This window comes from Amblyomma mixtum, chromosome 3 (assembly GCF_055824585.1).
Source record: "Amblyomma mixtum isolate Tamu chromosome 3, ASM5582458v1, whole genome shotgun sequence".
In the NCBI taxonomy this organism is placed as follows: domain Eukaryota; kingdom Metazoa; phylum Arthropoda; class Arachnida; order Ixodida; family Ixodidae; genus Amblyomma; species Amblyomma mixtum.
Window position 1 is genome coordinate 21,891,018 of NC_143014.1, and position 17,089 is coordinate 21,908,106.

General features: G+C 47.9%; 1 protein-coding gene across 7 annotated transcripts in view; it reads left to right on the plus strand.

The window, feature by feature from the left end:
• LOC149349410 (uncharacterized protein ZK1073.1) overlaps positions 1-2,391 on the plus strand; it is a 143,638-nt gene extending 141,247 nt beyond the window's left edge. For all 7 annotated transcript variants that reach the window (XM_089578318.1, XM_089578321.1, XM_089578320.1 and 4 more), the window contains 2 exons: positions 893-944; positions 1,122-2,391. In XM_089578318.1, the coding sequence (XP_089434444.1) occupies positions 893-944; positions 1,122-1,279 (210 nt within the window). In that variant the 3' untranslated portion in view covers positions 1,280-2,391. The remainder of the gene's footprint in view (positions 1-892; positions 945-1,121) is intronic.
• Positions 2,392-17,089: the final 14,698 nt, after the last annotated feature.

The window sequence follows — 17,089 nt, forward strand, 5'->3', positions numbered from 1 at the left end:
CCACCATACTAATCCTTTTGAGATTTCACAGGCTGTTAAAGTAATGATCACTGATTTTGTGTCATTTTGTTTTGTGCTAGCATTATTGGCAGCACCGCGATAGTGCCGCACAGAGTGCTACCAGATCCTCTCTCGGCGCTTTGCCCGCCCGCAAAAGGCGTATAATTAACATATGGATCAAAGTTTCTGCGCATGCGCAAGGTACAGTCGCGTCGGGGTCGATCGCACAATGAGAGGAATAAAGTTTTATAGCAAAAACTGATTCAACTTGTGCTGGAAATGGTGGCAAAGCTTGGCGTTTTTTTCTTTAATATGTGCTAACAATGGGCAAGGAGGTTTGAGGACAAAGCTTAAGGAAAGAATGAATGTCGCTGCCCTCTCAGCCCAGCACGCGACGCGCGTAGAGCGTGCAATGCAATTGGCGAAGTCCTCGTGGCTGTTTGCTACTGGAATCAGATTCGATATGAAGATGCGAAGAAGAGACGCGAATTGTGCCGCCGTTATCCCGCACGACTCTTGCCGCCCCTGTTCATGAGGGCCAGCTGACCCCACGTTCAAAAAGGAGCCATTAGAACGCGCAAGCGGCCACTATGCTAGGTTATTCCCTCGTTTCGTATGCGGCGAGTTATTAAAAGTGTGCCAACATTCGTTTTTAAAAGTTTGGCCGCTAAAACTTTCTGCTAACAACTGTGCACTTGTCACCGGATGGTTAGTTTTCGGTCGCTGAAAATTTGACGGCGCATGCCAAATATGATATTAGTGACGATTAACCGCTGTCTTGGGGCAGTGTATGGGTCATCAGGGGCTTTTTCAGGCACTTCTAAGCGTAGCATTGGACACGTATGCGAAGCAAGCGTCGCTCATGGAGTTTTTGTCGCCGCTTTCATTTCAGCCTGAGAAGCTCGCCCAGAGCCTTTTGTTGTTTGTCAAGGGATTGGGATTCCGTAAGTGCTCTCTTCTTCTTCTTCTTCCCCCGCCAGGAGCACGATGCGCATCCTTCGGCGCAGCGCCTGCGGCTCCACTCGCCGGGCCTTTCGCTGCTCGAGGTGCATGCATCACCCCCCCCCCCCGCGTGTCGTCCTAGCGGCGGCCATTATATAGAGCGCGCGCTGTCGTTGCAGTGACCTCTATCACCTTGCCTGGTGTGGAAAGACAGAGAACCTTTTCCGGGGGCGACCACAAAATGCTGGGCGCCGTGGGCCGCCGACACACCCTCTCGATGGAGGACTACGACATACCTCGGACGAGAAGGACTTCGCTCACTGCTGTACAGAAATAAGACGGCCTTTCCTGCTGTTGTTGACCTGGGTACCGAGAGCGCGTTGCTTCGCTGCTTCGGGGAGCCGCACCTGCTTCACTTCCATTCTCGTGTGTTCGAGGGCTGACGCGCAGGGGGCAAAAGGAAGCGTGCCAAAGTACGCCGCCGTCAAACAACGCGGAAAGCCCTACAACAGTTTACGAGTCCTGTCCCATCTGTCCCGTCAGATAGCGGTGGGCAATCGGAGAGCATTGAGCAGCCCTGCGGTAAATTGACGGGATATTGCCCCCTTGTAGGCCTCCACCTCTTGCATGCGGGCCTTCCCTCGCGCCGCCGTCGTGTGTCTCCGTTCGATGTTCGTGCCCCCCCCCGCGCTTCTTCTTTCCGTGTGCCATAAACGCCAAGGCTTCGAAATTGGCAGGCCCCGGCGGAAACCAAGCGACGCCCGCCAGTGGGCTCGACCCTGACGAGTGGGTCCAAGCCTGTCCCCTGCCGCGGGGGACCAGCCAATCGTGGAGGCAAGCTGTCGTCTTACACGAGAGGGGAAGAGAGTCGTTTTGCATTTTCTATCCGTGTGTAGACGCTTCATGGCTGTAGACCCTCCTCCCTAGGGTGTGTAGCCGCCATCAGTATCTCGGAACTATGCCATACGATCAGATGCATGCTGTATGATACACCAACCAGTTTATTTATGCGTGTAACTTCGCCAAAGGATGGTTCCAAAGCAAACAGTATCTTGCAGTTGTGGCTCGTCCCGCGCATGTGCAGTATCTGGTCGACAGAGTCGTTTTTCTTGCAGCGCGTGTACTTTCCTTCGTAACCGATAGCATACCTGAGCATGGCGTTGCTTTCCGCTCAGTGTTTGGACACACCCATGCTTTAAGCATAGAAGCATATGTGCTAGAAGCTACTGGCGTAGAACTGGATACACCGGACAGTTTCTTTCAAGTATCTTGAGTAAGCGTGTTTCGGCTGGTAACACCTCCTCGAGCACTTTTACAAGCGGACCTTGGAAATATGTCTCCCAGTAGTTATCGCTGCAGTACAAGATATATATATATATATATATGTATTATTAGTGCAAGTTGCAGTAAAACAATAAAAACTTATATATGTATAGAAGTTGGAATAAATGCGACTTGTGTTTTTTCTTTCAATCGGGGAGGGCACGCCTCCGCACACGAGAGCTGCGGCGGCGGCCTTTTGCTGGATGCGCCTTGCGCCCGCAGCCTGTGCAACTTAGCCTGCATGATGGCTTCGTCGAGCAGGTGCGGTTGTCCAGAATTGTGCCGGTACTATGGCTACACTGGGCGTCGGAGTCTGTTTAAACAAATTCCACAAATGTGACACCTAATGCCACTCTCTCCATAGTGATGAAATAAAACAGCGCAAGGAACGGGACGAAACACGAAGCAGCAAAACACAGACACGTGTCTGTGTTTTGCTCCTTCGTGTTTCGTCCCGTTCCTTGCGCTGTTTTATTTCATCATGCAATACCAACTAGCCCGGCATCTTGCACTTCTCTCTTCATAGATCGAGACTCCTCTGCAAACCATGCGTGGCTCGCTCTGGCGGGCTGCGCTTATTTAGAGCTGTAGCAACCACTGTTACGATTATTAGAATCTTCGGGTTCGAAAGTACCCTCCAGAAGGGAAATCGTACAGGGTGATCCGGAAGTGATACCTGGCGACACGAGTGACACGTGCTCGTTGATTTGCTTCTTTACACCCTACCCCCGCAAATCTCATCCGCCCACTTAACTTTCTGCCGCCTTCACTTCCCTTCGATGCCAGTCTGTTACCCTTAGGGACCATGGGTTATATTTCCTTCGCATTACATCCCCTGCAAAGCCCATTTCTTTCTCTTGGTTTCGAATATGATGTCATTAATCATTGTTTGATCCCTGATCCACTCTTTTAAGAAACGCACCCACTATATGCATCGGAAGTAGAACATGATGTCACTCCTAATATACGCAGAAGTTAGATTCAAGGGCCTCAGTTTGTTGTTAGAGCTAAAAAAAAGCACCTCCCTAACCTTGATGCCATTGCAAAAAGAAAAGTTCCTTGCTTCACATTCTGAAAAATGTTGCTTTGAGTGAGTTAGGGTGCCAACGCGGGTTGGTAGTTCATATACATGCTCAACAAGGGGAAGCTTTGGGCCAGTTAGTCTGACATGTTGAAGAGGAGGAATAACCGCGAACTTGGACGAGACTGAAGAACGAGAAGAAGACAGGACGAGCGGTAACTATAGCAACTGAAGTCATTTATATGCCAACAAACAAAGCTGAAAGATAATAGTAAAAAGGAGGACACATGCGCTACGCCGTCCTGTACCTATACACGTCAGCAGCAGCAAAGCGATAGGTCATGTCCCGATCCACATCTCAGTGGCACATTCGCGAACACACCTTTCAGCTGCCGAACGCTGACCGGCTGAGCGCACTTGTATACGGAACACGTCCTAACTCGTAAGCTGTCACGGAAGGCAACTATTGTGCTCTCTGCATCACTTCGTAACCCTCAAATAGGAATATCTTTCGTGATTACCGGAGGCAGGGGTATGTTTTGGTAGGCCCATTTATATTTTAATGGCCTCTTACGTGAGAAAAGAGACAAAACATGTACTGCGTTTCAAAGCGTTACATTCCAGCGAAGTGAACTTTATTCGGCACAGCCCAAAGAAAGCAGCCGCATCGTTCTGCCAAGCAGGCTTGTCTTACCGAAATAGCAGAGCAGGGCATGTACAGTCTTTGTCAAAAATGTACGCCCCAATGGGTTTGCTTCCAAGCCGTGTAGCGTGCCTCTTAAGCACATTTGACAGTCCTAAGCTTGGGAGGGTTTAGGACTTAAGTTTCGCCTGCCTTCGTGAGATTAGGCTCCCTCAGTATGCAAGAGGAGCCGCGCTGCAGGGCTCAGAAGCAGACCCCTTGGGCTGTATACTTTTGAGAAAAACTGTACCTCTTCAGTTGTAGCCACGGCCAGTCTGAAAAGAAGAACTAATTCGCTTCCCTCGTACATATCTCCCACCGTCGAGCGTGCTACCTAGTCTGACAGTACTTTCGAAATGCAGCGTGACAATAAATGACTTTCGAAATGCACCGTTACAATAAACTGTAAAACACTGCCGATTTTGCGACCTATAGTGACTTAATGAAGTAACGAACCCGCGTTTTTTCACGAGACGTGGCGCCCTCTCGGGAGTGCCGAAAAATTATCTGCTACTGGGTGAAAAGAAACGCACAACTGCGCCTGTGTGTGTGTGTGTGTGTGTGTGTGTGTGTGTGTGTGTGTGTGTGTGTGTGTGTGTGTGTGTGTGTGTGTGTGTGTGTGTGTGTGTGTGTGTGTGTGTGTGTGTGTGTGTGTGTGTGTGTGTGTGTGTGTGTGTGTGTGTGTGTGTGTGTGTGTGTGTGTTTGCGTGCGTGCGTGTGTGTGTGTGCGCGCGCGCACAAACGCGCTTGACAGCTGCCGCCACCTGTCGCATGCGCCTGTCACTAACATGAACTGCAGTTTCATTTTCAACATGGAGTTTCTAAATATCGCCTAGAGGGAAAGCTGGCGCCACCAACGTTCTTAGAAAGTTTCGATTTCACAGCTTCAGATGGCCGGATTCTTCTTGTCAATGATACGCCGGTCAGCTTTCTTGCGATGTCAGCGGTGCCATCATCGAAGAAATCGAGGCAGGTGGAAAGAAGCACTGCGAAAAGCGAGCGTACAAAAGTTTTGTTGCCGCGTCCAAAGACTTCTCGACGAAAGACAAGGAGGAAAGAAGAGGAAATAGTTCTCGGCTTCTTTGACATATCGCATCTGTTCGGAACAATTTGTTGGTGGAAAACGGACACATATAAACACAAAGCCAATTTTCCACCTTACGTGCGAACGAAAAGGGAGTAACCGTTTAAATTATGTTGGAGCTATTTATGTTTTTAAGCAAAAAAATTATACCTTGAAATCCACTATTACTCAGATGAAATTTTGACGGCGACGCATCCAAAGGGAAGCTTATGTGTCGACAAAAAGACGATGGACGGACTCTGGCTTGTTGTACTTTGATAACATAGTCTGATCTTGACTCGATTTTTGTGGATTAAACTCGCCAACACAACCCGGCGAATCCGCAATAAATGTGCCTGGCGTGTTTCCACGCATCTTTTCACAGAAACTGTTTTGAATGAAAAAGTATTGACTCCTACGGTCGCGCTCTTGCCTAACGACCAATAAAGCAGCGCAATGTGCGCATGAACGGTTCCGCTAGCAATGGATCGGCCGCGATCAATTCAGCCGCAGGTATGATTGGTGTGAAATATAAAAGCGAGCTCTGAAGAGTAAGTATAATTCTCAGGACGAGGGTGGGAGCGCGATGGGTCTACGAAAGCTTCCGCGCGCATAAACATGCGACCAGAAACGGAAGACCGAGTGCAGAGCGAATTTCCATCTCTAAAGTGTACAGTCGGGATATAACGATCTAGGAAGCCATTCAAGGCAAATGACTTTGTGACGAGTGGTCACTAACCTCCAATGCTAACCGCAGACACAGCCAGCGCACTGTACGGATTCCACGAGCTTTTGCAGCTTCGTTGCTACCCGAAGCTCCGGACATGTCGTCTCAGCGAGCCTTATACCCGTGCCACACGGACAGATTTAATGCCATTAAGTGCTTACTGCCTTAAGTTTTAATGGCATTCGTACGGTGCCACACGCACAAATTTAATGGCATTAGCCTTACTGCCATTCGCGACCTACTGCCACAACTCATTCGCCCGTGCAATGTGTACTCTCGTTCCCATTCCACACGCAGAAAAGCATGCAGCTTTGTCAGTTACAACTGCCTAGCCCACTATAAAATGGTTAATTCGTAACTTTCAGCCAGATGAGGCACCTAAACCGCATTTTCGGTGCGAATAGCGCCATTTTAACCAGCCTTATTGACTGGTACTCTCGACTTATGTGCTGACATGCGAGTTTATGGCTACTTTTTCGACTTGTAAAGCAGGAACAGCCGTATTTTCTGCAAAATCGTTTTTACATTACATTTGAACATCATTCCCGATATATTCTGCTCATTAGGAATGTTTATGTTAAGATGAAACTTTTGAATACCTTGCAAGCGTTATCGTCATCGTCACTTTCGATAATGGCATTAAAAGTGGACGTGTAGCACCAACTCCGAAAATAATGGCATTAACAAACTTAAGGCCTTAAGCATTTACTGCCATTTCTTGCGCGCGTGTGGCACGGGTATTACTCGACCTCAGGCAATAATTTTTCGGGTCGTGTGCACTGCAGCGCCGCAACTGAAGCTCACTAGAAAGAAAACAGCTGCCATTGACCCACATGCAAATGTACAACTGTACACTGTCGAGTGAGCCAACCGTGGCCTCCCTGGTGGCACCGCGAGCAATGAATGCCGACGGCCGCCGCGCGGAGCGCTGCAAACTGGGTGGGTGTATGATAACTCAAGAGGCAGTGCCCTACTTTTTGAAGCTAGGTCAGCGTGTCTTAGAACGCGCAGCTACAAGAAAAAAATTTAACGAAGAAGATGACGCATGTGCAGTGTGTGGTAGATCTGTGGAAACAATTGAACACCTCATACTCAAATGTGATGGTATCCATCCGGATGTCGATGCAGGCACAGTCACTCTTCCTGAGGCCCTAGGGTTTAAAGGTAGCAATGGTCACGTAAATAAATCTGCAGTGGAGGTTAGCAAAAAGCGACTGGAAGATTGGTGACTGAAAAGCAGAGATGTGGCATAAGGTTAGAATTGTAGGAAACCGTATTGAAAGAAGATGGCGAATCTTAAGGAGAATTGAAAACACAGTAAACAAAAAATAATATAGAAAGAAAAGCCGAGCATGGTGGCAATTGCCACCACGCCGTTTCAAAGGGGGCGCTCCCATCCATCCATCGTGTAAAGTGCCAATGACTGTAGGTGGGTGCGGGCCGCGCCGCCGCGCTCTCGGCAAGAGGACTATTGCATCGTTAAGCCGTAACCGACCACAGCTGTCATGGAGGCAGCTGACTGCAGGTTTTAGGGTTTGTTATGAGCCTCCGACTAGAAGCTGCATGTTTAGCCCTGAATGCGTGAGCGAAAGCTTCTATGAGGTTCAGCACAACTACGAATTTTGAACATCCCGTGCTAACGAAAGGAACACGAAATTTGTGTTCTACATAGACTTTTTTATATAAAGTACTTTTTCGGTAACATTTTCTCGAACAAAATAGGAGAAACACGTCCGTTAATTTTATTGTCTTATATTTAGGTGTTCTCGCTGTGTACTCTGCATTTGCTGACGAGTAAACACATGAAGTTTTATCCATTAATTGTGTATGCGAGCAACGCAGGAAACAAAGTTGTGCAACACTCGTTTTTGTTTATGTGCAATAATAAACACAGGCATATGACACAAGTACGGGAAGAAAAGCATGTGTGCACACGAGGAACAGTTATTGGCAGCCACACAGTTTTGGAAACTTTTGCCGTTGCTTTTGCGCTTCTGACAAAAGAATGAAATCATAAGAGAACATAAAACTTTACAACGGTAGCCAAAAGTGCTTTTTCATGCTCCGGGCAGCCAAGCTGAGGAAAAGACAGTGTCTGTAACTGATTCAAAAACTCTACTAAAATCATTTCATGGAGTTTGTTTTTGCAAAAAAAAAAACACAGTAAAGGCATCTTCCATGGCCGTTACAGCAGCTGCCAAGCTCTGGCTAGGGTACACAAGGCCCCCATTGTCAAAATGGCCAGTAACGTGTGAAGCGGCGTCGGCACCTGCTTCAGCTTTGCTTACACAAAGGCAGCCTGCACACTGTGGACAACAGTTCTCGGCAATAATCTTTCTTGCCACATAGCCTGTGGTGAAGCTCTTTTATGCATGGTCACCACTAGACACGAAAGCTTCAACTACATCTTTAGCTTCACTGACGTTTCCGTGGTCAAGAAGGTCATCTGTTTTGTTTGAAATGAACCGTCTCATAGTTTCACACACCTCCTTCGGGCTCAGAAGTGCTTCGATCACGTCTGTAGTGCAGTTCACTGTAGGTGCTTTTGCAAGGTTTTAGAATGCGAGTGAATCGAATCATCAGAAACTATGACACTGTCGGGTAGTCGTTACATGACGACCGTCTCATTATCCCAAAAAGGTTTTCAAGCTTACCCTGGCTTAATCTTGATGTTAAAAGATACTTGAAACCCACAGTCGACGTCATGTAGAACAAGTCAAGTGTGATCTTTATGGTAATAATTAGTCCAGCAGAGGTGCTTTCTGTAAGAAAACCACCACCAGCTGGTTTTGCATGCTGCTCCCATTCCTGTAGATACTCTAAGTAAGAAATTGCACATTTGGACTGTCAGGCTTGAGTGCCTTCTCGCTTGTTCGCGATGTCATCACACCAATTAGGTGATTCATTTCTTTCTCGAAATCTACTGTCGGCTGCACGGTCCTATGTGAGGCTTCGATGTATTCTCTGTAAATCAAAAGTCCTTTGGTGACCTGGTCGCTGAAGATCTGAAATGCGATGTCCACTTTCATTTTTTTTTTCACAGCAGTTTGGCTTAATGTGTGCATTTGTTAGGCTTGGCATCACTTTTAGTGCAACATTTTACCGATTCACTTCGAAGGCTGCTTGTACAATACCACTGTGAACATCAACAGCTGGTGTCAGGTACCCTTTTCCAACAAATCCATTTCTCACATTATTCAATAGGTGTGGAAAAGCACAGGACAAACACCTTGTTTTATGCCCAGACATCTTACAACACAGATCAGAATATATCAACGGTGCTAAACCAGCATAAAAAGAAACACATGCTGAAAGACCTAATGATCGAATATTGCCAAAGCACTGCGGGGCTCGAGCAAACTTGTAGTGATTAGTAGTACACCAGATTTTTCTTAAGCAATAAAATCTCGTTGATTCCTACTTCAATGGACCGGACAAAATATTCGCGTTATCTGAAAGTTTGAATTATCAAATGAACCAGCAAAATAAAAGAAAACTGACAAGAACCACTTGCATCGCGGTAAATTTATTTTTTGAAAGACTTGGCAATAGTTGCTTGCTCTTGAGATGGGAACGGCGTGACAATTACTACATTCAGCGGCCGAGCTCGAGCGGTAGAGTCGCCTCTTCACACGCCGCGCGCGTCCGGGGAAAAACCACGCGGGTGGCAACGCTCAGCGGCGCCAAAGCGGCAAGAAAAACATGTGGATACGGAAGATTAGCGAAACGGCCAACCAACGTTCGAAACGGCGCGTCGCTGGGTTTGGTTGGCTGGCTAATGCGGTTCGGCATGAATTTGAGAAAAGCAAATTCGAAACTATGCAGTATGTGCACTCTGTAGATGGGGCCGTGCGTCCGTCGTCACGCCTGCCGTTCAGCGCAATTCAGAGGTGTGCGAGTGATTCTGCAGCATGGAATTCAGCTTTGAGTGGGGCTATTTGGACGACCGCTTGCCGCACCGTATACCTGTACGTACACAATCTCCTGATTGTTTTTCGAATAAACGGCAGTTGAAGACTAGCGTCTGTCCTGTGTATTTGTGTTCTTGTCCCGTGTGTTCAAGCGCTACCAAATATGATTTGTGGGGACGCCTTCGTCCCCTGCGTTCGCTTTCCCTCAACTCACTAGTTCCCTGTGGTTAGCTTCCCCGTAACGCACTCCCTTTAGTGGGGTTACTTTTAACTAACAGGGGAGGGCGCTCGCGTCGCAGCGACAGCAGCGCCACGGATGGCGTGTTTTGCCGCTCGCGCGCGGGGGAAGGCTCTCTTCTGCTCGGCACCGGGATAGCTCGCGGACGTTTCCGCGCGCCGCTCCGCTCTTCGCCGCGGGCGTCTTGTGGTTGGAACTTGCTCCCGCCACCCAGTCCCGTCGGGCCTCGGATCTTCCCTTTGCCCTACCGTGGGCGAACGTTCGCTCGTAACCGTGCTGGTGAGTCGGACATCCTCGATTCCTTAGTGTATTTTGTTGCTGGCTGGCGTTATTGTTGTTATAGCAATAAATGCCTTGTTTGTGTCAGCCAGTGTGTCGTCCCTTTGTTCCCGCAGAGCACGGCCCGCCGTGGTCGGCGTGCGCTCGGTAGAGCTCGCGACCACGGGGTGGGGTCCGCGCGGCTTTGAACCGTGTCAGCCGCGCTTAAACGGGGAGAACGTGTTTATCTCCCCAATTTAAACCCCACAGATTCCAAACGCTTTCCAACTAGCCCAACTTTCCGCCTTAATAATTACTAACGAAGCCAGTCGCACTCTTGGTTGCCTCCGTCGAAACTTGCGCCTAGCCTCTGCATCCGTGAAAACTCTTGCTTGTCTCACAATTATCAGGCCTAAAATAGAATACGCATGCTCAGTCTGGAAAATAGAATACGCATGCTCAGTCTGGGATCCCCATCAATCTAATCTTTCTAACACCCTCGAAGCTCTACAAAATCGCGCTGCCAGGTTTATTTTCTCAGACTACTCTCATTATTCCAGTGTCACTGCACTCAAATCGCGGGCTAATCTTACTAACCTTGAAAAGCGACGCTGCATCTTCAGGATGTGCCTTCTTCACAAGTTCTACCATACGCCACTCAATGTTTCAGCAACCTTACCAGTTCATCGACAATCAAGCCGCACCAGCCATCCTAAAGCCGTCTATCCACCCTCAGCACAGACACACAGCCCATCTTCGTTCGTTTTTTGTTCAGCCCGCTCGGGACTGGAACAAACTGCGTGTCGACGCTGTGCACCACTCCGACCCACACTCCTTCAAGACTGCCATTGAACCACTCTTCACTTGAACATTATGCCCATCCCTCATGTAATACCCCACACCAAGGGGCATTTGAGGTACTAATACTAAAAATCTCGAAGATCCACCGTCAATCGATGGCTACGTCTGGAAAGGGAGCGACTGAACAACAACGGAGAAGGGAGGAGGGGTAGGTATGCTGATACACCAAGGTACAAACTGGCAAAGGATAAAATCAACTTGCAAAGAACATGTCTGGGTATCAGACACAATTGCCGGTAAAAGGACATGGCTAGGGGTAGTTTATTTAGGGACAGGGGACAAATGCAGGCAAGAAAACAAAGATCTAGTTAAGCGTCTCAATGACGACATGAAGCAGTTTGCAGACGGTGCCGATATTACTCTGCTGGGTGGCATGAATGACCACATCGAGGATCTGGATGGATACACAGATTGTAACGGGAAGTTAATGCTAGTCTTCTGTGAGCGGTACAACCTAGTTATTGTCAATAGAGAAACTAAATGTGAGGGACAAATCACGTGGGAATTCCGTAACAGGCAGACGACCATTGACTACTGCCTAATGTCGCAGGGGATCTATAGCAAGCTCGCAATAATGGAAATAGACGAACAGGGCAAGTACAGCCTGGCAAAGGATCCTAAACGTATTAGTCTACTGTTCGGAGCCCTGATCAAAAGGGGAATGCAAAGAAGTCAAGAAGAGAACGCAAAATTAAACGACGAACAAATAGCGCTAATAGCAGCCGACACAGAGGAAGCAATAGAGAAACGCTCCATGGAAAAGTGGGATTATAATCAGAACTACTCATCAGTAGAAGAATTAAACAAGTAAACGTAGTAAACCGCTGGAGAGGAAAGAGGAAGCCACGAGGCTGGTGGAAGAAGGAAATTAAAGGGGCCATCGAACAACGACGGGTGGCTTCAAGGGAACGCAGAGAAGCAAAGAGGGTGCAGTTATCTGAAGAAAAAATAGGCCAAAAATTGGAATCTTATCGACAAAAGGAACAGCAAGTGCACGTTCTCATCCAGGCTAAAATAAAACAGACCTCTGATCGCTGGCTGGTCCAAGTTCGCAATGAAACTAAAGGGGGGGGGGGGGGGGCGGGGGGGCAAGAAAATTTTGGAACCATATAAGCTGGCTGGGTAAAACAGATCAAAGGAAGCAGGAACAGATTCTAGATGCTGAGGAAAAAATGTTTAGAGGGAGACGACGCTGTGAACTACATTACATCAGTTATAGCTGAGTCATTTAGGAGCGACGATAGGGTAATCTCCCCAAATTGGGGAGAAACAGACGGCAGCACAATAGACAACAGCTTAGAACTGACCAGTCTTGACTAGAAAACAAAAGGAAGAAAATATTCCTAAATGGACGTCCGCGGGGATGGACGAAATTCCAATCACGCTTATTAATTAACTTGGCCCAAGAAGCGAGGAAACGCAGATAAAAGCAATGGAAACCGTCATAACAAATGAGCAAATTTCCACAGCTGGATACAGAGTAAAATGAATTTGATTCGAGGAGATAAGATGAACATAAAATCCTTCCGACCGTAACACCTGTTATATACGGGCTGGCAACGCAGGCGGTGAAATTAAAAATGCAATCATGAGCAGAAAGTATTAGGATACTCAGAGAGTTTCAGAACGGGTTCAAAGTGGTTTGGTTACGCAAAACATATCAATAAACAGCGAGAACTACCGCAAAAGGTGCCATTGCAGGCGACACAGTCGATATGCACCGTGGCCTAGTCGAAACAAACGCCTGCATCGCGCAAAACATCGCATGAAGAACCGCGGTCCTTCTAGTCCATATAAAAATGGCCGCGCGAGCTTCCCGCTACCTTACACCTCTCTGTCGTCTGCTAGCTGCCCGAGCGCTGCCAGCACAAAATCGTCCTGGCGAGTCTGGCCGCCGGCTGGCAGCCCGAAACCGCCCAGCCAGAGAAAAACGAACGCGTTCCGGGCAGCCACTGGAAGTGGGCGGAGCAACCCGAGAAAATCGAGCGCCTAGCGCCGCGCTCGGGCAGCCCGCAAGGAACCCGCGGGCTGCCAGAGGCGGATAATCGAAGAGGCCCATTATCCGACAACTGAACAGAAGCAGACGAGACGCTAGGCGGCGGGGCGGATTGCACAAAATGGTGTTTTTTTACTCCATTTCGACACTGATGGAGTATTTGGCACAATTAACCCCCTTTCTAGACTGGAGTAAATGCTGGTAAATCCTCATTTTTACTCCCTTATTCCCTCATGGGAGTAAAATGGAGGACAGTCCACCTTTTTACTCCCCATTCATGGTGTAAATGTTTTCACAAATGGAGTAAAAAAGGTGGCCGCCACCATTTTTACTCCCTTTTGGGTATATTTTTGTTTACAGTGTAGAATGCCGGTCGCGGAGTTACATTAGGGCAGAGCAGTTTCCCAAGTCAGGTTGCCGGCGGCCCGCAGAGCTACTGCCCGTTTCCACCGCTGTCACAGTAAGAATGAGCATGAATGAGGATAAATAAACTATATACAGCACGCCATTTTCGAGCTCCATTGCTATAAGGGAGTAAGAAATTACTCCCTTTTCACTCCTTAATAACTCCCTTATATAAGGGAGTAAATAAAAAACACCATACATATGGAGTAAAAAAAAACTCCTTTTGGGTGTGCGTTAGAGGACAAGCCATTTATTCCATTTTGGGTGTTTTTTTGCTAACAGTGTGGTTTTAGGAATATTTGCTTCCACCTTTTTCCAGTTAAGACTAGTCAGTTCTACACTGTTATCCATTGTGCTGTCCTGTGTTGCCGCCTCACTTGGGGAGATTACCCCATTGTCGTTGCTAAAAGACGCAGCTATAAATGACGTAATGTAGTTCACAGCATCGTCTCCCTCTAAACATTTTCCCTCAGCATCTTTAATCTGTTCCTGCTTTTTTTTATTTGTTTTTCCCAACCAGCTTATATGGTTCAAGAATTTTCTTAGCCCCCCTTTATTTGCCTCGCGAACTTCAGCCAGCCATTTATCAGAGGACTGCTTTATTTTAGCCTGGACTAGGACCTAAACTTGCTGTTTCTTTTGTTGATAAGATTCCCATTTTTCGCCTATTTCGTCTTCAGATAACTGCGCCCTCTTTGCTTCTCTGCGTTCCCTTGAAGCCAGCCGTCGTTGTTCGATGGCCTCCTTAATTTCCATATTCCACCAGCTTCGTGGCTTCCTCTTTCCTCTCCAGTGTTTTACTCCTTTCACTTATTTCATTTTTGTAGCGATGAGTAGTTCTGATTATAATCCCACTTTTCCATGGGGCGTTTCTCGATTACTTCTATATCGGCTGTTATTAGCGCTATTTGTTCATCGTTTAATTTTGCGTTGCATTTTTGACTTCGCTGCATTTCTCTTTTGACTAGGGCTCCCAACTGTAGACTAATACGTTTATGATCACTTCCTAGGCTGTACTTCCCCTCTTCGTCTATTTGCATTATTGCGAGCTTGCTATAGATGCCCTGCGACATTAGACAGTAGCCAATGGTTGTCTGCCTGTTACGGGATTCCCACGTGATTTGTCCCTCATATTTAGTTTCTCTATTGACAATAACTAGGTTGTGCCGCTCACAGAAGTCTAGCATTAAAGTGGCTGCCAAACACTGCTTGGGGGGTACCGGCTATACTTCAGGTGGGTTCTTTATGTCACACAGATGCAGACTTAAAAAGAATTACAGGAATCGATGCACAGGAACGGGAGTTATTCAATGAAGAAATTTCAAAATACAAGCAAACAAAACGCTGCCCTCAACTCGATTTTATCGGGGCTTCCCATTCCTATTTCGCTCTCCCAATGACGGCACCTGGCGCAACCAATCAAAACAGCCTGCCAGAGCACGTCGCGGAAGTTTGCACTCCATGGTTGCCTGCTCTCTGTAACTCTTTCTTGCTGAGACTGGCAGTCGTTTCCATGCCAGAGCGCCCCTGGTGGTGTATTTTTATTTTACTTGCTTTGCAGGGCTTTTATCTACGACAGACAAGTTGTTTTTGTTGATCTAATATAAAATGCAGACAGGTGACAAAATGTGCCGCATTTATTCACACAATTTGCGGTATATTTACTGTTTGTCGGATCAACAAGCTCGTGCCAGGTGATGTCATATCCGCTGCTAAAACCTGCCACTGTGTGGGGACACCATCAGAGCCATGAATTTGTTTTTGGGAGGGCATTAAAATATTAAAAAACGAAATATACGCGGTATTACCGACGCTAATAGCACCATTATAACTCACTGTATGCGATCAACAGGCAAAACAGTCAACTAAGATTGTGTTTCTGGGCCCCTTTAACTTCCCGTTACAATCTGTGTATCCATCCAGATCCTCGATGTGGCCATTCATGTCTCCAAGCACAATAATATCGACACCGTCTCCAAACTGCTTTATATCGTCATTGAAGCACTTAACTAGATCCTTGTTTTCTTGCCTGCATTTGTCCCCGGTCCCTAAATAAACTACCCCTAGCCTTGTCCTTTTACCAGCAATTGAACCTGATACCCAGACATGTTCTTTGCAAGTTGATTTTATTCTTTGCCAATTTGTTCCTTGATGTATCAGCATACCTACTACTCCTCCCTTTTTCTCCGTTGTTGCTCTGTTGCACCCTTCCCAGACATTGAACGAGAACAGCGCCGAGACCAAGATTACTGGTATTGGTATGAATTTCAGTGGAGCTTGTTCATCAAAGTAAGCGGGTACCGGGACAGACTGTAGCCGCCGGCATAGCTCGTTGAAGGCGGTCTCTTGACCCTTTTGCCATGAAAAAAGGACTCTCTCTGGTAAGTAGTGTAAGGAGCTCTCGGCAATTGGCAGAAAAATTTTCGACGAAACGCCTGTACAGAGGCCTAAAGACTTTCGAGCGGACTTTTTGTCGGTCAGGCGCGGGAACTTTTCTACAACAGCAGTCTTCTCGGGGTCCGGACGAAGCCCTCAGCAGTGATCACGTCACCAAGAAAACTGAGCTCCTGGATTTCTGTGGTTTTATCGTCGACTGCGCGGAACGGAGTGCCTGCAGCACCATTCCCAGCCGGTTGAGATGTTCCTCGAAGCTAGCAGCAAAAATGACATCGTCAAGGTACCCTAGGTAGGACTGCCATTTCAGTCCAAAGAGAACGGTATCCATCATGCGTTGGCAGGTTGCTGGCGCGGAGCAGAGGCCGAAAGGGGCAGCACTTTGAATTCATAAAGGCCGTCCGGGGTCACAAACGCCGTCTTTCTATGTTCCTTTCGTTCACTTCGATCTGCCAGTAGAGAGAGGAGGAGGAATATTTAGCATTACGCAGTAGATCCAAGGCGTCATCGATACGTGGAAGTGGGTATACGTCGCGTTTCATGACGCGGTTTAACCTCCGATAATAGCAAAGTGTTGTCTTTATTTTTCGCCAGCACTACAGGCGAAGCCCAGGGGCAGGTGGACGGTTGGACTACGCGTCGGCAAGCACTTCTTGCATTTGGCTCCGAACAGCCTCTTTGCTCCATCGCCGACACTCAGTGTGGGTGCTAGGATATCGGGCTTATCTCCTCGTCGAATATGATGCGGTGTTTGGCTACTGAGGCGCGCCCTTTGATGACGTGGCACAGCACCCGGCGCACTGATGTCCACGGTAGACAGAACGTTAGCTTCATCGCGTCCTGCTGGCGACGGCGACTCCAGAGCGCGTATTTCAGCGGGCTCAATAAAGTCGGTTACATATGCGATGGCCGTTTCTTTCGCAACGTGCTAAAACTCGGTCCTGAAGTTGGTAAGCACAAGTGTCGCACAGCGATCCCGCCCAGCAAACCAAAAATCTCTAAGAGACGTCTAGCTATACGTCTGTGAGAGGTTTTTGGTTTGCTGGGCGTAAATGAACACACCCTCTTGCAGCGCAGTTCCCTTTCTGTAGTAGAAGGCTCACGTTTCTTTCCGCCACGACGTCGCGGTCACGTGGTGAGTAGCTTTGCACTGGGACCATCATGCTGCGCCGCGGCGGCACCGTCACGTCGTCAGCAGAGACGCGCAAGGCGGGCATCCAGGAGTCGTCCGAGTCGGCTCTCGCAATGGCTTTGGTTGGCGAAAACGT